Source organism: Labrus bergylta, chromosome 5, assembly GCF_963930695.1.
Source record: "Labrus bergylta chromosome 5, fLabBer1.1, whole genome shotgun sequence".
Lineage (NCBI taxonomy): Eukaryota > Metazoa > Chordata > Actinopteri > Labriformes > Labridae > Labrus > Labrus bergylta.
In genome coordinates this window covers 18,620,296-18,644,092 of record NC_089199.1, presented here as the reverse complement: position 1 = coordinate 18,644,092, position 23,797 = coordinate 18,620,296, and the positions used below count along the sequence as shown (strand labels likewise).

At 39.5% G+C, this 23,797-nt stretch overlaps 1 protein-coding gene and 1 non-coding gene across 2 annotated transcripts; one reads left to right on the top strand and one right to left on the bottom strand.

Annotated features, from left to right (window-relative positions):
• Window positions 1-988: 988 nt before the first annotated feature.
• LOC109983419 (protein kinase C delta type) lies at window positions 989-19,571 on the bottom strand. The gene is made up of 17 exons (XM_020633130.3): window positions 19,409-19,571; window positions 9,899-10,050; window positions 9,457-9,729; window positions 7,300-7,468; window positions 6,505-6,536; window positions 6,307-6,392; window positions 5,762-5,891; window positions 5,549-5,649; window positions 5,321-5,408; window positions 5,027-5,154; window positions 4,172-4,345; window positions 3,784-3,875; window positions 3,544-3,606; window positions 3,224-3,362; window positions 2,727-2,915; window positions 2,413-2,541; window positions 989-2,266 (listed from the first exon to the last, which is right to left on the bottom strand). Exons 2-17 carry the CDS (start codon window positions 10,005-10,007, stop codon window positions 2,108-2,110), a joined length of 2,061 nt encoding a protein of 686 aa, XP_020488786.1. The 5' UTR covers window positions 10,008-10,050; window positions 19,409-19,571; the 3' UTR covers window positions 989-2,107.
• trnae-cuc (transfer RNA glutamic acid (anticodon CUC)) lies at window positions 8,869-8,940 on the top strand. Its single transcript has one exon. It is a non-coding gene; the product is annotated as a tRNA-Glu (tRNA).
• Window positions 19,572-23,797: the final 4,226 nt, after the last annotated feature.

The following is a 23,797-nucleotide window of genomic DNA, read 5'->3' as shown; positions in this document are numbered from 1 at the left end:
ATGCCTACTTAATCCTCCCCAAACCATTCGGATGCCTATTTTAACAAAAGAAGAAAAAAAAAGAAACCATCGTTTTGCATGGGTTGAGGCGGAGACATTACAAAAAAAAAAAGGTCCTATTGAGGAAAGCGATCGGATCTCGCTTTAACAGTCGAAACAATCAGAGAGCCATGAATTAAGCAAAGGAGGGGGGGGGGGGGGGACATTCAGCCTGCTCCGAAATTAACTCAGGCATTTTGATCAAAGTGTAAGGGTGCTCTCGCTGGAAGCTTTCAAACGAAAGGCGATACCAAATTTAGGAGATTCCTTTATATTAATAAATAACTACAGGCAAAATATAACCTAATGCAGGCTTTGTGTAATTTGGTTATTTTTCCTTTGTGATCACAATTTCTAATCTGGTCATTTTTAGCCTAGGTAAAGTATTTTTTGTATTTTCTTAAAGGGTCTCCAACTTTCATGCTGCATTGGTGTAAGCTATAAGGCTGATTCTCAACCGCTTGAACAGGTAAATTAGGCCTACTCAATGCAGTTCGCCGTTTTTATTGTCATTTGTTCCCCGTCCACGTCCTGCAGCAGGCAGCGGATTACTGCTCAGGACAGAGGACGAGGACAGGTCATAAACGGTGCGCACTGCAGGAATGTCTCGGTATTATAGTACCTGACCACAGGATGGCAGTAAACCCGGACTCTTCTGTCTCTCAGGCAATCAAATATCCTGATGTACTTGATGTTTTGGTTCCTTTACAAAGACAGGCTAATGACGTACTGCATAAGCTATGCCGTACAACAAGAGCAACATTCAGTGAAACGAGCCTGACAAGAGGACTATACCACAACAGCAGGAGTGCAGTGAGTAGGCTAGGTGAGGCTTTACAAAAGGATTGTTTTTAAGAGCCTTTTAGAAAAGAAGCATTGAGAGGTACATGTGTAGCTCCACATTTAAATAAAATTCAAACTGAAGTCAAGTGACACAGGCTGACAGGGATTCGGAGTTTACAAGATATTTATTTATAATCAGATGTAAAAGATGAGCAGAGTAAAAAAGTATACCCCATAATTCACAGACGGCTAAAGGTGCAGTACATATAATTTTGCCATATACAGCTCTTATTATTTTCACGTTAAAACTCCTACATTCAAGTAATATAATACATAAATGACCTTAAACTTACAGTGAAATGCCCATCCCTCCCACAAAAATAACACATCCTCCAATAGAAGATGTTCAGCTTCAGTATCACACCACTGCTGCAGCTCTACAGTAAATCTGATAACAGCCAAGACAGTTCATAGTAGGCATGGAATGATTGCTTGCATTAGGTTTCAGTTAGGTGTAAAGCAAGAGGTTTGACACGAATGGCACTCTAAAGGATGAGAAAAAAAGTGTGATGTTCACTTTGTGCTGAATATAAGAAAATCATTTAACGTCTTTTGTGGATAACTTCTTTTATTTCCCCAATTCTTAAGGTACAATTGTTTTCATTTGATGCCTTTATCTGTCTGTCAAGGAGTTTATCAGAGGTAAATAATAATAATAATAAAAAAAGACTAGCGTAGCACCATATATGTACATCTAAAAGAGGGTACCTGCACATGTGTATGATTTTGATAACATAAATACACCGAGGTTGAGTGTGATAAGAGGCATACTATTGGCAAAGCAAAAAGGGGAAGAGTACATTATGTACTGGTGAACTCTGTTGATTTGTATGTATAATGTCTAGTGTGCATATTTATATAACTTAAAAAGAATGGCATGCATGTACCGGTGAATTCTATTGGTAGATACAGTACATTATATTATTTGTATGGGATCAAAATTTGATCACAACAAACAATGACAAGAAAGAGAAAATCACTGAACCCCCCCAGCCTTGATTAAAGTAGCACTGATGTGGAAGAATCTCCCTTAATTTCCTGGACTTTTATCATCTTTATACTACTTCTGGTTACAGTTTGACAGCTGAGACAGGGTTATTGCTTTAGACGTCAGCAAACACCCTGGGTTCATATTATATCATCCTCTGATATAGCCAGGCCCAAATCTTCTTTGCTCTTTTTCTCCATCCAGTTGACCATAGGAGGACAAAGTGATTAGGCTTTTTCATTTGCTTATCATGTGCTCCAGTTTGGGGTTGATAAAGGAAAAGCCAGCGAATGCCGTCTGGTCCATGGAGTCAATGAGGTTCTTGTCGGCGTGGGAGAGCCGCGGCTTCTCACTCAGGAACTCTCTGTCAAAATTGCTGCAGTCTCCAGGGGATTTCTGTGGGTGGCAGGTTAAGGATTTCAGTTACGTTAATGTAATAAAGCATAGTAAAGTCATTAGTTTCCTTGGTGCTTGCTATCATGTTCACATACATGCATCTCTGGTTCATTAGTTTGCTTAGGAACAATATCACAGGCTCATACCACTTTGGGCTTGAAGGGAGGATCCACTTCTCTCTTCTCCAGTGCTTGCCAGTTGATGGATTTGAAGAACGGGTGTGTCCGGATGTCTCCCACCACACCCAACCTGCGAGTGGGATCTCGCTCAAACAACTGGAATATTGAATGAGGGAAAGGATGCAGTCAAATTTTTTTTTTTTACGGAAACACCACACACTCTGGTAATAAGAAATAGTTATAAGGAGGCATGTATGCGTTACATTCCTGCCATGTGAGGACGCTGTCACAAACAATGGTTTAGAAAGGATTACTAATAACATATGTATCCTCATAGTTACCAGCTCAAGCATGTTCTTGACTTCCTTGGTGATCCATCGAGGGTAGTGAGGGGTGTCTGACCTGATGGACTCAAAAAGCTCATCCTCATCATCGCCTTGGAAGGGTGACTGACCAATCAGCATCTCGTACACCAGCACACCAAAAGACCACCAGTCTACTGAGAAGGTGTACTTCTGTCCTAGCAGGATCTGAGATGAGGGACAGTTTCACAAAATGAATCAAGAGTGACAGAGAAGAACAAGGACACATTGTCAAGCTGGACACCTTTCACCAGTATAAAACAAACCAAGTGAATAACTCTACTCCTATGACTTGTGCAGACACTGCAATGCCACCTTATTACCACTAGAGGACGCGCGCACACACACAGAGAATGAATAAAGAGATGCATGAACAGGTAAATAAAGAACCTAATTTTCACAACAAAAAATCTTAGAAAGAGGGGTTTAAAGGAAAAGTAGTAATATGTAATATGACTTGAGCCACTGAAGCTTACCTCTGGTGCGATATAGTCAGGTGTCCCACAGAATGTGGTGGCTCTGACATCTCCAAACACTTTCTCTTTACACATGCCAAAGTCCGCTATCTTTATGTGTCCATCCTTGTCCAGCATCACATTGTCTAGCTTCAGATCTCTGAACAAAACCAAAAAGAGATGTGTACAATATAGGACCAGTACTGTTACTGTATAATGTGTTTGAAGTATTACAGTCTAAAATCCAAAACAAAGATTCATTAAGGGTGCACTCACATTAACAAAGTTGTCCCGTACTGTGCTTAAGCACGAGAAACATAAAGGGAAAAAAAAGGTCCTACCTGTAGATTATTCCTTTGGAGTGGAGGAACTGCAGTCCTACTACTATCTCAGCCCCATAGAACCTGAAGGTAGAAACATGAAAACAACTTTAATTTATTATTGTTTATTTTACATGTTTATTTTTATTTTTTTAAATCATTCACTGCAGTTAAAAGCTAGGGGATAAGGATACCACATTGTCGTAAAAGACATTGGCTGTATTACTCCTTGTTCTTTACACATTATCTCAGTGTGCTTACGTGGCTCTGTTGAGATCGAAGCGGCCTTTGTCTTGGATGTGGAACATCAAGTCCCCTCCATTCAGGTACTCCATTACAAAGAAGAGGTGCTCCTGTGCAAACAACACATAATTGTCAGCTCCCAATGACAGAAAATTAGACACGAAGAGTGTGTGAGAGATTTAAAAAAAAAAAAAAAAAAAGAGGAGGCTTGGGTGTTAGGTCTTTATCTAGAACTGGATATGTACAGAGGGTATAGTCATCGAAGCAGACAGCCAGGGTTGGACTACGACTCTCAGCACTCCACCACATTTGAATCCTCACTCCCTCTTCCTGGTTTCCTACTCGATCCACTCCTCTTAACAAAGGCACACATATCTTGTAAAATGTTCAGCATCTGCTTGCTTACTTTAGACTGGAACGTGGAGTAGAGGTGGGTGAGGAAGGGGTTCTCCCAAGCAAGGGCCAGGACTCTCTTCTCCACCATGGTGCACTCCACATCATCATCCATGAGAACCACATCCTTCTTCAGAACCTTCACTGCAAAGAACTGCCCCTGCCCCTTCAGCTCCGCCAGCAGCACCTGAGGTGTCAAAACCACTTGGAGTGAGTACTTCATCAGTGTGAGCCCAGCAGCTCAATGGAGTACAATCAGAGCAGAATCTAATCAGATACAGCGGCTCTTTATATCTTTTCCTCTTTAAGACTTACAAGATGCTTGAGTTCAGTGAACCTCAATGAGGACACTGGATGTTTGAAGCACTGCCACCAGGCTACAAGAGCCCTTGACATAAACTCATCTTCAATTTCCACTCACATAGGTCGGCCTTAGAACATTGAAGTTTAAGTCAAATGTTACCTGGCATGTATTTAATAATTATGATATATAGTTAAGAAAACAATGTTAAACTTTGATGAAAGCGTTCACTAAGAAATTATTCAGCAGAGAGTTCCTTAAAGAGGACATTTAGAGCTCCCTTGTGTCGTAAGTTGTATTTATTTTTCTTACTATTGTCACAAGTTATTCCAAAGTGCCATAAAGGGAAGCGATGTGTTGTTTCTACCTTTTAACTGCCAATTTCACTTCTACAACAGATACTTAATGTTCATATACAAAGCTAACTCTCACATGTGCACTGAGGAAGTGATTATTTTTTCCACATGTGTAATATTATTGGCAAACAAACACTCAGCTCAAAGTCAATGATGTCTCCAGAAGAATATCATGTTAAATCCATGAAAGGATGGAGACCACAGGGCCTACCTTGCCAAAGCTGCCTTTTCCCAGCACCTTGTGGAGTACCAGTTGGTTGAGTGTAAAGCGTACACGGGGAGATGTAGATGAGGCTGGGGTTGGTCTCAAGCAGTCATGTTCCTTGTTATCTCCACCTGCTTTATAAACACATTTAAACCAAGAGAATAAACACAAATGCAAACCGCAATGCAAATACACATGCAAACTCAAAGAAACACAGATTATCAGCAACTATACCCGGCCTATTCTGACAAAAACAAACCTTGATTTGAATCAAACAACTTTGTACTAATATTTGCTCACCACTAGGGTCCACTGTTGCATTTTTTATGTCTTGGTAGATCCCAATATCTGCTGAACCAGGGGTTTCAGATTTCCTCCTGCTGGATTTCTAGAGATGGAAAAAGCTTGCTGAAACATTCATCCACAGTAAACAATTTGCTCTTTTAAAAAAACATTCACGTTCGTTGAATATGTACACAGTCCACACAAACTTACATCAATAAATAAAAAACAAGTAAGTGTTCAAACCTGGCTGACTTGAGACAGGGCCTCTGCCAGTAGTTTTTGGTTGATTCCACACATATTGGCCACTTTCTTCTGACAGTAACTGTGTACGTTCATGCCACAGTCTGGTAAGAGGTGTGACAAATGCATTGGAGGAGAGACAGAAAGAGAATAATGTCACTAGGCAGTCAGATATAACATTTTAGACAAAACAAGTAAACACATCATGCCACTCACCTTCACATTTAAGACCCTGTTTGTAGAGACCCCAAAGCAAACTACCACAGTGGTCACAGAACGTGGGGCCTTTGTAGTTATAGTACTTAAAGCGATGTGGCATATCGATCTTGAAGCGCTCTTTCTGGAACTAAAGCACACAGAAATACATTACATGCCGACATAAAGCTGCAAACTGATCATTAAAGTAGATACATGTGGGACTATGAGCGGCAAGTAGAGTCAAACCTAAACAATCTACTGCCAATACCTAAGCAAACAAGATCACAAATAAAATAATTTGATGTTTGATGTTTGTAGACCTTGGTTGACTCTGTTTTATGCTGCACTCCAGAAATGAGGCCCTTAATCAAAATAAAGTATGTATTGTTTCTCGTAAGAATTAAAAATATGACCTTATTCATGATACATAGCAAGAGGAAACACATTATACATTATTCCTTGAAACATAGCTGATGTGATAACAGAAAAATGTAGTTCAATGTTCAGCAACTGAGCTGAGTTGAGGTTTAAGATTGATGTTGGAGAACATTATGTTTGCTCACCACAGTGTCACGACTATTGGCTGCAGTCCCAGTGCACCTGCCAATGATGATTTCAATGCATTTCTTGTGGATTGCTGCATTGCATTCTGGGAGAAACAAATGTGCAAATTTTATGAAAATTGTAAGAATTAAATCAGCAAAATAGCTATATAAATATGTGACAAATAAAATGCAGATAGAGGTTAAAGAAACACTCACGCCTGCACTTGTAACCTTGCTTGTTGAGCCCCCTGTATGGGAGATCAGAAAGTTTGTTATCAGCATAACAGGAAGATATTTTTCCCACATTAGATCATGAAGCTGTTTTTAAATGCTTAAATGATGAGTGGTCACAGAGTCCCACTCACATGCAGTAAACAAAACATTAGATCTCCATCAGCCTATCTCTGAAGGGGAAATCTGATGGGGGGTTTTGGGAGACAGGGAAAACCTTGGCTCACAAATAGTGCTGCAAACACAGTTGGAACACAACATGACAGCCCTGTGGGATTTCACCAGACAGTGACTCAGTGTCACAATAGCAGTCCTGCTATTGTTCCTACCATTACTAACCCCCAACCCTAAACACTCCACTTAAACTGGAACCGCTTCTAATTAGTCTTTTGGGAAACACTCTTTGGGGGGCTGGACTTTTCTTATAAGACGACTGTTATTTTTGTCTGATCGGAGATCCAGAGAACACACAGTAGGTGACAGCTTAAATGGTCTGCAATTATCAGAGCAGGTCCAGCCATCTCAGTAAAAGCAGAACACTGATGTAATAACAATGTAGTCAAACAAGCAGAGAGGCAAATAATCTGCACAAGTCATGCTCAGACACAGATGCATTGGAAATTACCATCAAGTTCTTTGTTTGGAATTGAACAGATACAAAAAAGATGAAGGTCAAACTGAATGGAATATTTGATATGCTAACACGTTGTTGTATATAAAGTTGTGTTTTCATGTTACATGTGGTTGTAATGTAGCAAAAGCTAGGACTTAGCATCTCACCAGAGGAACTCTCTGCAGACAGAGCAGAAGGTGGGTTGGCCAAAGAAGGTGGCGGTGAATTCATGGTTCTTGATGACGTGAACCTTGGGCTGCTTGAAAGCTCCTCTCCTCCTGTTGAGGGTCATGACTCCATCTTCGGGAGGAACCTTTACTGACGGCTTACATGCAGCTGAGGAAAGAGATCAGTTTACAAATCAAACTATTGCTTTACGCTAATCAAACAAACTTTTTTAGATTCCTTGACAGATAAAATGACAGCAGGGCTGCACTGAGGTTTGAGTTTGATCCATTTAACAGCTGTTAAATGGAGGGTACACAAAAAATGATATCTTAGATAAACAGCTCTGACTGTCACAAGTGAAAAGGCTGGGGTCAAAAGTCACAGCAAAAGAGGTGTGAGAGAGGTTTACAATGAACGCAGGAGATAAGGTGGATTGTTGGGATGACGGGAGGCAGAAAGGGGGAGGGGACAGGGTAGGAGGGGCAGGTGAAAAAAGAAGAAAGAAGCCGCCTTAAAGAGACAACTGATTGACAAGGAAAAGTGGAAAGAGTGAATTTGTGTGAGGAAGATAAACTTATTTTTTCCCCAGCCATTCTACTGACAGATGTTTATGTTTTGAGAATGCTTCAGTGAGCTGAGCCAAGAGAAATGGAGTGAGGCAGAGGGTGAGAGGAGGAAGATGAAGACGGGGGAGTCAGACAGCATTAAGGACTGTTCACACAGAACTAAAAATACTCTAGGCTTCTTTTCAGGAAACCTGTGTAGTGTGTAGGTGGGAGCTGATTGAGTTTGGAGCGCTTTCATAACAAGAGACGCACCCCTCTCTCATGACCCGATTCAACCCTGATCAGTGCATCACCACTGCGTTCCCTAAAAAGCAGAGACTCCCGCTGCATAAAGCAAGTTTTTAAATCTCACAAAATCCCAGCAGTGCTTAACATAGACCGAGTTTCCTGTCTGGGCTAGCATCTAAATACATCACTTCTAGCCAGGGCTTTGTCACTTCTTCATCTGGCAGCAGAAGTAAAACTAAGATGTGCTTTTGAAAGCAGATAATGACAGCAATATGGTTTTAAACTCAAACTGTCAATGGTGGATCATCTGTGCTGCTTTTTCTTAGCAAAACTCTAATCTAATGCTTTAATGTTTCCACTCTTTTTGTGATAAATAAAGATGTAAAACACTGCATTTAATCACCAAAAAAAACATAAATAGGGGATATACAAACTTTTCATGCTGCAATGCAACATAAGCCTTTAATGATGCCTTTGTTTAAGCTTTGGCCTAGTGAAGTAAGTACAGTAAGACTACTACTACTCAACACTGTGTGATGGTTACAGGTGAGGTGAGACAAATGAGTAACTTATCAACTGTGGTTGTGGGTAGAAAATACAGGACAGGAAACTCAAAATTATGAATCCGCTCTGCCAGTAGAGGGCGCTACATATCAACAGTGAATGGGAGTGATTTTCTGATGGGCCACATGGGGGTAGTGGGGAGAAAAAGAGGGGGTGGGAGTGTTTCCCAGCAGCCATGTGGTGCAGACAGTCTTTCAGTACATTCACCACTCCCTGGTGGTCTAGTGGTTAGGATTCGGCGCTCTCACCGCCGCGGCCCGGGTTCGATTCCCGGTCAGGGAACACTGTTTTAAGGCTGGCTAATAATACTAATGAAACATTTATTTGTAGCACACTTTTCTTTTAAACAAATCTCAAAGTACTAACAAAGTGGCTAAATATATCTAAATCACTTATAAGGAACAGGGCTTCAAAAGAACAAAGTTTGTTCCCCAAAGGTGGAAAAGTTTCTGTAATTCACAAGACAGATACCGTATCTGTTTCTGCTGTTGTCAAATTGGCTTGGCTCAGTTAGGACAAGCTGATGCGATTTCACATAGTGTCTTTGTAATTAGGATTCAGCAATATTTGAAGCTCAATTTGATAGCAGATGTTGGGCTTCTTTCTAAAGTTGCTAGGCAACTGTTGACAAAGTCTAATCAAACCAATGTATGGAACGAATGAAGCAGATGTGATTTTTTAATTGTTGAAAACAATATAAAATAAGATGAATTATATGGTTTTAAATATCTAATACTGTACAAAAATACAAATTAGTAAATCGATTATTTAAGAAGCATCAGTTCCAAGCAAATGTACCTGCATCAGTGTCCTCCAGGAAGAACTGCACAGCCATTTGGACTTTCCCTGTGGGAAGCAGGTCCACCCAGAACTCAGCAGAGCTGTTGGTCTTTGACTTCTTACAGCGTTCTGCCAAAACAGACACGCCCACAGTGGCTTTGGCCAATGGCTCCTCTGTGCTCTGCATGAGGACCACTTCTAGGACACGCCCCTCGTGGATGTGAGCATCAAACGAGGCCTTCCAAGCTGGATACATGGTGGGCTTCCTCTGGACCAAGGTTTTTCCTCGCTCTGTCAAAAAAAAAGTAAAAAATTGTAAGTGGGAACAAAATTATTGTCTTTTACTTTTCCATTCTTAGGAAACCACCAATAAAATTTGGTCATTCAGACGTCATCCGATGTTCTTTACCACTCTCCTGTCAAAAGAGCATTATGAGTGTGAACATGTGTGTATCTGTACCTGTGTTGACAGACTCCTTCATCTTGACGGCACAGATGGGTGGCTCAGATAGAGAAGGCAGAGCGCCAACATCATAAGCATTTAAGGCAATACGCAGGAAGGGTGCCATGGTGACCGCTCATATAAGCCTCTTGGAGAAAGACGTTGACTCCCTGTTAGAACATCACACAGACAAAACACACAGAAAATTAACCACACAGGCTCATCTTTTATTGCCTAAATGCCTCCCTCAAAACAAGAAGGAAGAGAATCAGTGGCTAACAGTGTTCTCAGAAAAGAACGAGAGAGGAGGTAACCATTTCTAACTGAAGACACAACTTTGGACACTGGCTGCTAGAAATAATGAAAGAAGAAGTAAAGTGGTAATTCCAAACTGTGCACATAAAATAAACACAAAATGAAAAAGATTGCATCTCTAAGACCGACAGAAAGTCCAAGTGTTAAAGGAAAAGACAAACAGATGCTAAAAGAAAAGCAGTTGTGTCATGTTGCAATGTTTAACGTTTACATTCTGAATATTGAAGATTAATCAGTCTTGGTGACTAACTGGTGAGTAGTAAGAGTCTCGTTTTGCAGATTTGTTTCGCCATGTTTTATTGGTTCCCCTTTCTGTTTGTATTCTCTGGGGTCAGAGGCGTACTCAATGCTTTTCAAAGACGCCTCACCCTTCTATTAGGCTGTTCTGTTGTTTCCCACTTCCAGGCTATAGATGTTAGATTCTGGAGAAGCACTTAACGGCCCAAAGGCAGATTATTAAAACGGCACCATTAGATCTATTCTAAAAAGATGTATAATTAACGACGTATACGTATTTGAAGTCATTTTCAAAACTATTCAACCTATTTTGCTTTCGCTATTATAAAAACATTGTCCATGAAAGACTAATGAACAAAAGTAGAAAACTGAAACAGGATACTCAGTCTGCTAAAGTCTCCACCTCTTGCTTCATTGAAAGCGCGTTGCACCACTGACAGATTTGTAAAGTAACGTATTATGCTTGTTGTACACTTCCTCTTTCGGTGTGTCTTTCTAGGGGAAAGAGTCATTCGCCCAGCTGAATTCATCTATACATCTTAACTAAAAAATGATAAAGTACAGTGGTGGAGTCTAGATATAAAATGTGCATTAACTGTTAATGAGTTAGTGTTATTATCAAATACAATAAAGGGAAAGAAAGTCTATGATTTGAAGAAGCAGTAAGCATCAGTATGACACCACAGAGGCCTAAAGTATAAGGAGAAAAAACATCTGCTTTGTGCTTTCAGCTATAGCAACAAACAGTGTTCCCTAAATCTGAGTTCTTTAATGCTAAACTGCAGCTGCTGAATCCCCCCAAGGGGCCGCGTCCAAACTAAACAGAAGGGTGAAATAATTTTAAGCTTAGAGGGCATCGAGTCAAGCCTTGTGTTGTAAAGAGGAACTGTAATAACACATACTTAGTGAACCGTACATGTTATCAAGACTACTTCACATCAGAGTTAACATATGCCATGTCCAAGTTTAGCAGCACCCAGGGGGGGAATATAAACCCTCATCCTAATTTCCAAAGCAGTGACAAAATCCCACAGAATTTTTCAGCACAGCATTTTCTTTTAGCTTTTAAGTTCCTTAACTTGATCTTGTGCACTCATAGTCTATTGCTCATTAGCATAGTCTTGGCTTATTCATTCAGAGACATGGCATGCCTTTGATTTGAGGCAAACAGCATCATTTGAACGACTCATGGATGTTCAGCTGCGACATGAGGTGACATTTAATGAGAATAAATACTTTAAGCAAAATGTACGGATACATCGTTCTCTTAAGTGAATAAGATGATGTAGGACAGGAATGTACTTTAGCATCACATGTTTTAATAATTCATCATTCATGAGGAGAAATGTTTTGTTTTAGTTGAAGCTAAAACCTTTCCTCTAACACATGCTGGTTTTTTTTTTCCGAATTACTTTATGGAATTGCTCATTAGTACAAGGATTGCTTTACTTCCACTGAACAGTTCTTCAGTGTGAATGTTTGAAATTGTCAGAATCTGAAGATAAGCGTTGTTAAACTGAATCACTCAGGCTCGGTAAATGTGCAAGAGACAGCCTGGCGATTAAGAGACAGGCTTGTGATGGGGACTTCACTGGATGGATATTTCAGACAGGCAAGAACAGTCTGGAGGGGAAGTGAATGACTAACACTTACATTACTCCGGCCTTCACTAGCATGCATTTTTTTGACCCAGGACTGCTCCAGAAATCTTAGATTACTTAATAGTGGCCTTTAAAAATGCTTTGACCTACACTGGGTGTCTGACTGTAACTTAATTAATGCTAGTTGCAAAAATGTGGATTAATAAGGATGAATAAAAAGCCTTTCGGTATCTATACATGATGTGATGCATAGCTACATCTTCACATCTTGTAACTTGTTATATTTTGGAAAATCTGCATTTTCAGCTTTCCCTCTTTGCAGTGACTCTTCAGACCAAAAATGACACACTGTCTGTTTTCACTGAACCTGTAGGCCCATCAGGGGTCTAAAGGCTAAACAAGTGAACGTGTCTGGGTGAGGTCAGGAGGGTAAAAAAAATGAAGTAAGAGCTTTCATGGGACGGCCACACATGCACACACAAACACAAACAAACACTGTAAATTAAAGCTATAGAGTTTACCAGATGAGAAAAGCTCACAAAGACATCCCTTTAAAGAGTCCCTTTACAGTTTTCTACTGTACACACACTTTTTTTTACGTACACATACAAGAAGTGGTACATAGAGAAAAGGACCTTGTTTCCCCCAGAGGGAGTGGAAAAAATGAGCACATGCAATAGGGGAAGGGGTGGGTAGAGGAAAAGAGCAAATGGGAGGGAAAGAAAAAGTCTACACACACTAGAGGGTAGGCCGGAGGAGAAATCAGACTTAATGATGGAAACAGATTGGCCAATCATTAGATGGCTGGTATAATGTGTTTGACTTGTGCATGAGCCTGTGGCTTAAGGAGCTTTTAGTTACTCTTACATTACTATTTAAGATGTGCTTTTATTTTAGATGGTAGGCATTGCCAAGAAGTACATTTGAAGCTGGATTATCTGACTGTGACTTGTTACGTGTTAACTTTGCAGCACACAATGAATGATTCAGATTTAAACACACATATATATATATATATATACATATACATATACACATATACATACACACACACCAGAAGACATGTGAGGCTAAAACAGGCCACACCACTACGCTTTGAAACAATATCACGCGTTAGAACACACAAAAAGCAAGAAATGACCAAACGTCCCTGCTGAACCCTCAGCAAGCAGCGGGACAGTAAAGTGTTACTGCCCACCAGCCAACTATCATATCAGACACTGAAATGTTCCTCTGTTCAAGTATAGTTTGTCATGATCTGACAATTAAGAATAATTAAACCACAATTAACCATCTGGTTTCTTTAACTTTCACTCGGGAGCAAAAATCTGACTTTAAACTTGAAAGGAATAATGATTTAATATTTATTGTTATAATTATTGATATCGACCGATATCAACTTTTTCATCATGAAACATTTTTTTGTCATATCGCCCAAGCCTATAGGCACACTATGTGGTCAGCATGACAACAACAAAGATGTAAGTAAACAGGGTGTCTTTTAATGCCACCTGTATTGACATAAAAGTCCTCAGACTGTTATACAACAAAGAAAAATAACCTGTAGGTTTTCATGACAACAATATTCCATTACACGCATGATTGCACAATAAATAAAGACAGAGATACGTGACTGTCTGCCACAGATAGGCGACCATCAAAGTCATGCCCAGCGATGCACCACAGACCAGTCAAAGGTTTGGTATGCTCTGAGTACGGTAAATGAAGATGTCATTTAGTGGAAGAAGCCATCAAGCAGGTCGAGCAGGTTTGGGGACCTTCTGTTTGTCAACCTTTATCTGCAGGTCTGAACAAAGACAGGTGCAATTACAGCCTCAACAGAGTTTTCTTTACATCATAAACAACAAAAGTACGCTGTCTAAATATAGTCATACTTAAGTCGTCACATTTTGACAGTGCTCCATTTCTTTGACACTCTGAAACTTCTCATATTTCTGTACTTTTTGATCCTATTAATGGCTGAGACATATCAAAAAATTCCAACTGAATTTTAAATTCTACAATGGGAATTTTTTAAATGATATCATAGAGGAATGTTTAATGCTTACTTAGACAAGGCCACTGTTTTGTTTCATAACAATAAAGAAGGTTTGTTGACATCAACAGGAGCTTAACTCACATTTGTTTGAACCCATATTTGGTGAGCAATACCGAACTCAGATCATTTGAAAGTCCCTCAATTTAAAGACAATCCAGCAACGCAATTATTTGAACACTTCAGACAGTTAATGGTGCTACAGGACAAAAAAATATCTCACATGACGACTACAGCTAAGTTTATTATCACATGTCCATATACCAATCTGTGAGAGCCAGTGTATAAAAAGCGGTATCATTCCTACTTTGTATGTGTGTATGTGACATCCTACTGTCACAAGTCAAATGTCTACAGCAAAAAGAGCCCAGCATGTGGTAGCAGGAAATAAAAACGATTATAATAATGACAGCTGGATTTTATTTGGCTGCTTCAGTTTCAGGTTCTGGTACATTTCACTGTCACAGAGATATAAGAATAGACCATAGATATTGACACGTGTTCAAGGCATAATCTAGGCCAATTGAAAATAACAGTTTAATCCAACTAGATAAGAAAACTCAGAGCATATTCAGTATTCTTTGAGGGTGTACTCTATAAGGGTTAAATGGGGCTGTGAGACGAGTTCAAAGTTATTTCTGCCTGAGTGTCAGAAGAGGACGTCTAAAGAAAAACTGGATCGACAAGATGTTTAAATAAAAGACGGAGGATTACAAACTAGATGCAGGTGACAGATTACCTGCTGGGAAAACCTGAGCTTTGTTAACCAGTTTTGCTTCTTCAGGAATTTCGAAATTACATAACATAATGAAAATAGAGCTGCCAATTGAGTGTGAGAGTTCATGTTGTTTTCTGGCTCACTTGATGCTTAGATGCTGCTGTTATGTAAAGCCAGGCAGTGATGGGCATATTACTTCAGTGTACACTCACTGTAATATTCATTCATTAATTTAATTAAGTTACATAAAAGGAGCAAAATGTAGAAAATGAACCCCTGGCTTGAAAAAAGATGCAAGTTAAATAACCTTTAGTTACCATGTCCTACCACTCAGTGTTTCTTTTCCAGTTACTTTAGGAGAAATCGGTAATAAACCCAAAATAACACAAAGAGAGGGAGATTTGAAGTCTTGGTGTAAATGTAAAAAGGACCACATCAGACCCAGAACGGTCTGCTGTGAAAGAGCTCAGCCAGTCATGGACCTGACCAATGAAGACCTCTTTCATAATGAACCTGAACAAACATGGTCAGACTCAGGCAGGTGACACTAAACTAATAACCTCTGCAGTGTTGTGTGCGAGCATCCACTGAATCATGACACTGCTCTTTATGAAAGCTCAATGACAAACAATCCCTCGATAGTATAAATAAAACAGTGAATCGTCTAAAAGGGTCGTCAAAATCTGTAAAAGCATGGTTTGTGGCAGATAAGTGCTTGTGTTTGTTTATAGAGAGAGTGCAAAATGTACATCTAATTTTACCGTTTAAACATTTTCCCAGTCCTCTTTATTCTTTTGCATCCCGACACACATTCAGAATAAATGGTGAAAATCTATCGATGGAGATTATTTCACAATCTGGTCATTAGGGCTTTGATTAGATGGCGTACAGTTTTGGCAAACATGACGTTGCTTTAAAGCTCCAGTCACTAAAATTTGCATGATTGTAGTTGATTAACATGTAAATACTGCGATACGACTTCACTGTATCTTTAATGTCATTGCAATTTACGTTAAATTGTCCATGACTGCAAGAATTTGGCAACAAGTTACAATTTAAATATCAAAAACTAATAAGAATAGAACTTTATTAAAGTCAACCCAAAATATTTCTTGTTAAGACAAATATAAAAACCACACATACACAAACCCCCCCCCCCCCCCCCCCATCAACCACAACATTTCCTTTTCAGTTTACAAACACTGTTTTACTGATTGTAAAACTTTTCAGGAAAAGACTTACGAGTTAAATCTCAAAAAACTGTCCTGTTTCACTGAGGCAAGGTGGTATGTATTACAGCATTAACAGAGTGTACTTGTGCAGGCACACAGTAATAACCTTGAACAAAGCAGCCTTTAATGAATTTCAGTGAGATTGGCTTGAAAGAATCAAAGCCTTTCTTTCATACACCAAGGTTAATTTCTAACACCCCCTCCCCAACTTCTCTCTCTCTCTCTCTCTCTCTCTCTCTCTCTCTCTCTCTCTCTCTCTCTCTCTAACACACATACACACACAGATATGTTAACACAGTTTATTACATAAGTTGTCAGGGGATACACAACACAGGACAGGAAAGAAAAGTGAGTACGATTGGAAGAGGAATGGGACCCAAGCTGAGGATGCTGGTTCAAGGTCAGGGTCAGATGAAGAATGGCTGTTGTGATACTTTCATCCCCTAGACACTGAAACACTTTGAGCTTTGAATAAACACAAGACATAATCAATTCATACTCACTGTTAATAACTGGGTGGTTATACTACCACCATACATGGGCACTAATTTAACTGTAACCTTTATGTGATCACTTTGACTGCATGGTTTTTCTCTCCCTCAGTTTCTCATTTCTCAGTCGAGTATATACAGGCTCAGAAAACAACTTATAAAGTAATGAAAAAAATCCTCGTGTTGAGCATGTCTCAACATAATCACCTTTTCCATAATGAAGGTTAAAGCTAACAAACAAGGTGTATGTTGTTAGATTACTGCAAACACATATCCATGTAAAATCAGTAAACTTGAAAAAATTACTCACATCTACATTTATTACATGAAAGTTTGAATACACTGTGCAATAAATGGAGCCAGTTGGATTGATACAGGATTTTTTAATTTGCATTTGACCACTGAAGCTAATCCAACTCCCATCTCAAAATCAATCATCAATTATTCAAACACACGCCTAAAGTCTAACGTCAGTCCAATCCGACCATGACTAAAGTCTATGAGTCAGCCGTGTGTTTATGTGTGTGTTGTCGAGGGATCAGTACTGCATTGGCAACTACTCCTCACTGAGTTGAGCAGGTGTCCCAACCGTGTCCTCCAAGCTGCTCATCAAGCCACAAACCAATATTGACACACCAGTAACTGCAGGCAGATAGAGTTACCTGCACTCACCAAGCTGCTCTGACACAAGACAATAGGACACAAAGTCATGCTTCAAACGCAGAATTGTGTTATAGTGTGTGACACAAGACTTTTGCAAGCGATTGAGGGAACATTTCAAAATCATGTGTGAGGTGTAACATGGGAGCTGACACAATTTTTGTCAGCTACCGTGGATTTAAGATGCAGGGTTGTTAATAGCCACAAGAATGCAGGCTCATCTCCACATACTTGTTTAGTCATCCTACTGACACGTCTTACTTATTGTATTGAATGTTTTCATTTCCATCTGACCTACTTCTTCACTAGAGCACAATCACAAAAGGTGATGAAGGGCGGTTATTTGATGGTAATTCCAGCTGCTAAACCTGAATACAAAGAGACAAAGACCTTACACATTCAAGGTTTGTAGACTTAAGTCTCAGTGTAACAATTTAAACCCAATCCAATACAGGTTATACCACAATGTGCCAAGCTCTATAGATCACCAGAAACTACTAATGAAATCTTGTGAAGATATGGAGACCCCAGGAAGATTATCTACTGTTGAACAAAGAACCTAATGGGGATCTTAATGAATAAACAAACAAACAAACACCATGCTTAGGCCTACAGTGTTTGTCATGACTGTGATACTGGCAGCTCTCAAAGGGACCATACCAGAAACAAAAGAATGAAACCTGGGCTTTAGTTAAATGCAAGGAAAGTTACCTTGAATCATCCTCAGTGAATCAAAAGGATATGAACAACGCCCAACTGTCACTCACCTACAATCTGTGTGAATCGATAATAAAGTTGAATCTGTACAATCATTAAATGGAGCTTTTAATATAAGCAATGATATGACACAATATGTTCCTGATACCTAATCCAACACTTAGACTTTAGTATCATCTGATACTGAGTTTAACATTGATACTAGTGCCATCAAAAACAGCTATTAGATTTTATTTGACAGCTGTTGGCTGGACTGCCAAACCTGCACACAAGCTCAGTATCTAAAGGTTGGGTTGGAGCCTCTCCTTCTGCCAACAAGCTGCAGAAAACCCCTGATTTTGTTCTTAAATGGAACTGCTTCATTCTGTTTAAAATATAGAATACAACCATTGTGGAAAATTAAAAACACTAGTTTCTGACTTTCAGCTAAAGCTTTGCTCCTTGTCCCACAGCCATAACATAGTCTGAATGCAGTGTTGGCTGTTGAAGACACAACTTTATGATTTAAGAGGGCTAAAGATGGTATCAAAATGGCACATTGAGTGGTGTATTCGTGATACAACTGAAGGCATGAGTCACATTTCTGGCAGGCCAAATGGTAGGCTATAATGAAAGTATTTTTTATACTGAAGAAGAACTAAAACACCGTATTTACCGTATTTTAAAGGCAAAATTTGAGCAAACTTGTAGGCCTACACATGCTACCTGACAGGCCGCTCACATGAAACCCACTCATGGGTCCAAGGTTTATTAACTTAATTGAAACCAAACCAGGAAAGATCATTTGAGACATGACCTTACAGTCTTTCAAAAGAAAGCCTGTCCCCTTTAAGTCCACAAGAGTGCTGTCTTTAAATGGGATAAAGAGCTTTTAACACTAAATTCACATTTATCAGCTTCTGTTTACAATGGTTTTAGTCGGCATTGACACAAACGCCACCCTTTAACCCAATTTCTTTTTCCACTGAGTTAGCAAGCTCCATCACTGAAACACACTCCTCTGATGCCACTTGCCATAGGAGACGACACAGGGCAAGAGGAATTTATGAAGCACACAAACTAGCCTTCCCTGCCGGTGTCGTTTTAATGCTGTTCCTGCAGTCACATTGGACTGAGGTTAAGTTCCTGTACCCTACACTGCAAGCCATAAAACATGGCTTTACTTTACTTACGTAACAACAACTGTAACACTGGGAGAGAGGGAGAAATTCCGCGACAGCAACAAAGACTATCCTTTCCCTCCCAACACTAGACAGGCATATTAGGATACAGCCACTAATGTAAACAGAGGTTAGCAGTCGAGCTCTACTTTTCTGCAAGATTAAAAAAACACTAGCTAAAGCCAGGCAAAAGCCCAAAACTGGATACAATTGACCTAGTAGGTTGACCTGCATGCGATACAGCAAGCAACTTCTGTTGTCACAACTGTCAAACAACACCGAGTCCAAGTGTTTTTCTAACCTCGAACAAGTTTAACAACCTCATACAAACTGTGTCTTACCTCTTCCGCTGAGAAAGTCTCTCGTGTGGTCGAGAGTTTGCACCGGGTATGGTGTTTGAGCCGGGGTTTCCCGGAGTTTCGACTTCAAAAAATCTTCAAGTTTGCATAAGGAAGTGTTGAAGTCGGCTCCCTCTGTTCTTGTGTGCGCGACACTGTTCTGAGGCTATATGGCAGCGCGCGCGGGGCAGAGGAGTGGATGTGTGACGTCAACCAGGTGAATTCCCAGGAACACACAAAACAGGCACACAAAAATCAGTGAGGCTGCATGGCTGAATGCACAAAATTCATAATGTCTTTGAAATAGAGAGGGGATTTTTTTTTTCTCTCTAAATATAATGTGTTCTTTCCTACACTGGCAGAACTGGACTGACAGCAATAGGCTACCTGGCTGAAAATAGGCGTATACTTTATCATGTGTAGGTCTATGTGGGAATCATTTTTCTTTAAAACCTTTCATTGTTAAAGAAACATATCAGTTTAAGAAATAAGCAAATAGCCAGATCTGATTGTTGGGCTCCAATGTAATTCTAAATGAAAATGTCCTCAAACAAGTGTTCTCAGATAAATAAGAATTGGGCAGGGGAACAATCAAATAAGCAAAATCAATGCAATGTGTATGCCCAAATGCACAGCTGGCCATGGTCTGTCTCCACTACACAGTTTAGAGAGGATACATTTTGTGGGCAGATCCAAACAGCCATGCATTTCCATATTGGCCCTGCCCACAACACCTCCACATTCCCACTCCTCCTCTTCTACACAAAGCTCAGGGATCCACGTGGTGCTTAGTCATCAGCCCCCACCCATGTAAACTGTATGACTATAAGAGAGAACGGAGAGGTAAAAATAGCTCTGAAAAGGGTATACCAATGACATAGAGCAAAGGTGACAAAGGTTGAAACTGACTGAGATTATACTGAGTGAGACTATGGAGTTACTCATCAAACTACCCTTACCACAAAAATGTGTGGAGCATGGAACAACAACTCAAGGACAAAGCATTTTATTAACCCCCCTCCAAAAGAAAACAAAACAAATAAACATTATGCAAACTGATTAAGCCGAACACAAGTTTGCAGTCAGGCATTTATCACAATTAAGTTGTTTTCTTAGGAACGTTATCACTGTTGGTATAATGAGTGACTCACACCCTAATTATGGAGATTTAACCTATAGGCCAGTGTCCATAACTCACACAAACACCACTAAAAAAACTTTACTGGGGGTGATAACTTGACTTTTTCCATTATTTGTGATGACCTCATGCTTAACCAGTATATAAAACCCAAGCTGATAAAACTCTCCACGACTTTTGATCAGTCACTCTGTCTGCCCCTCCCATCCCCAATGAACCTGCTTCTGGCTTAGCCAACTGATATCCTGCAAACCGATATACAGTTGATTTACCCTTGAGGGAGCCCTTCCTGTCTTCTGTCCCTGCCAAGCACTCTCATTCAACAGGAACTACTGTATATCAGATTGAGGAAGCAAGACTTTCTCGTCAACTTGAGCAAGCGAGAAACATTTTTCTACCATCACAGTTCTTGGAGGGAAGACATATCAGACAAATGTCAAGGGGATTTTACGATTTCATAAGCAACTTCATAGTTTTATAGAAATGATCATCCAAAATTACTGAAGCTCTAAAAAAAAAAACAGGAAAAAATGTCAAAAGAGGTGCAGAAGAGAAAAACAAGTCCATCAAAAATTGCAAGCAAACAGCTGCACACACTGTCTCAATTGCACAAATATGTTGGAATGAATCAAAACAGGCAGGCTATCAATATAGTTTAATTTTTACTAGTATTGTAACAAAGTTCAAGATTCTGGAATCGTAACATACTTCAAATCACCATGACTTGTGTGTTACATCCTCAGAAACTTTATTGTAGTTTAAATAAAAAAACAACAACAAATCAAACAGTGTATTACATATGCTTCTATTTGGCATCGGAATTGTTTTAAAGCATATCACAATGTTTTTACAAGTGTTTAATTTTATTTAGGTACGAGTTAGAATCATGTTCATTTATTCAGTCCAACAGTTAAAGCTTCGAGGGAAAGCAATCCAAACAGAAACTATGATATTTATTCCAAGCCCATTAAAGGCCCCTTTCTCCATTGGGGCCCTGGGCAGTCAGTCCCATTTTCTCCACCAATTGCGACGCCCATGTTGCAGAGGAGTAAAAACCTCTGCAGCTTCAAAGTTGAAGCAAGTGGCATCTTTGTCTAAAGTGGAAAAAATTCCAGCTCGAGTAAGGTCACCTTGTAATCGATAAACCTGTGTCTAAAGAATACATGTTGAATGGCATGACACAGCAAAGAGATTGTGCAACTACTGACTTCTTGTTTTCTGTGTGAGTTAGACTTGTACCCAAGCAGGCCCGGGACCCAGACAGTTCTTGTTGTCATGGCCATTTCTGCCATACCAGCAAGTGCCAGGTCAAACATCAGAGTGAGTAATGAGAGGAACAGATGGAGGGTGGGAGGAAAGGAGGGAGGTTATGAAAAAACAATTCCTAAAAAAGGAGAGAAATGGTCCTTTCATCAAGAGACATTAGACTAAATCCGTCTCTCTCTAGATGTCCTCATTTCCTTTCGTCATGCACTTCAGCTTTTTTTTCTTCTCCTATCTCAATAATCTTTTCATTCTTACATGCCTTGTTCCTGTTTCATGCAGGCTGAGAACTGCTTGCTTGTAGACAAAGAGTAGTTCAGCAGGTTCCTCATTCAAATGGCCTTGAGATATACCAGTTTCTTTGTCACACTTTTACAGATACATTAGCCCAATGCGATGGTGAAACATGTTGCCAAAATTCTTATCTCCAAAATCAGATTAGCCTTACTTTCCTCTTTTATACATTGCCAAAGAGACTTTTCTCTGATAAGAATGCCAAAAGCACATCTACAAGTGTTTGTTTTATCTTAGGTTTAAAATGCTGCTGCAGTGTCAGCCGGACTTAGGTAGGAAACACAAGATGCTGTGTGATACAATAGGCCAATAATATGATGCCATACAATAAGATATGATAAGACAAGAACAATTCAGTGCATTCTGATAAAATGCCAAATGCTGCAAAGGGATACCTTACAATACCTTTAAGCAAAATTAAATGAGAAGATAAAATATGAGATAATACGATATATGATACTCTATAGTACATTATGATGCAACATGTTACATTGCAGTATAGCATACAATACAGTTCTATTACTTCTATAGAAATGTACTTTGTTACTGCACATTTTTAGCTTTTTAGCAAAATAGATAGACACAGTCAACATCAAAACACAATTGCAAATTCCAATCACAACCTAAAAATGACACGTTGCACATTGCAGTTTATGAACATATCCCACCTAATGATAGCTTTCATTATGCTGTGTCCGTTTGTGTACTCAGTGGCTTATGATAGTCTGTCATACTGATCATCTGTTGTGTAATTAATTCACTAATAAATCCTGCCAGGTGGAATATTATTACTCACAGAAAATCTTAACCTTCAAACTTTGGTTGTGTGTTAGAGAGTGGATGGAAAGTTGCTCAATGGCTTACTCTGGTATAACATTGACTTCTCAGCCGGTGATGGATGGCTCCTTTAAAATGTCAGTTTACAGGAGGTATCACTGTCTGAACATCAAACAAAATAAAAAAAAACTCAGTTTGGTTGGTCGGTTTTTCGAATATAATCTCACGTTTATTTTGCTACTTGTTTGAATAATTGCTAACTTTTCCCCCAACTCCATAAGATTGGTGTCTTTGCATTTCTATAAAAGACAGTATTGAATTTCTGACACATTATTTGCCTCTTGGAATTGGACTGCAAAGTGTGTGGAAGAAGAAACTGTCCTTTGACCATTTTTAGAAGTCCCAATCGAATATTACAAGTCAGTTACCTTATCACATTCAGCATCTCTTGTTCCCTGGCTTCTAACAGGAAGGTCTTATGAATGTGTTTTCCAGTTTGAAACAACAAGAAGTGGAACAAGGTAACTTTCAGCTTCTTGAGGGCAATGAATGAACAACTTTCCCTTCTTCAATCCCTTTCTCACTTCTCTGTCTTTTGTTATTTCAAGTTAGTATTGGGTCATTGACACTCATGGGATCAAGAATCTAGAGCAACCCCAATCCTCCTATTTTCTGTACTGCCTACTTTCTGACTGACTGACATGCAGTCATTTCACATTTACTCACCTGTAAGGGAGGTGATCTGGTGGATGTAACCTCTGTATCAAGTAACAGTGTCCTGATCACTCTATTGTACTTTCCTCCCTTTTTATCTGTATTGACAACCTTGAAAACTATTAATGTGATACTCAAATGCCACTTTTCCAATTAACAGCAGACTTGTATCGGCTGATAAATTAAGCGACACCCCTTTTTCTTTC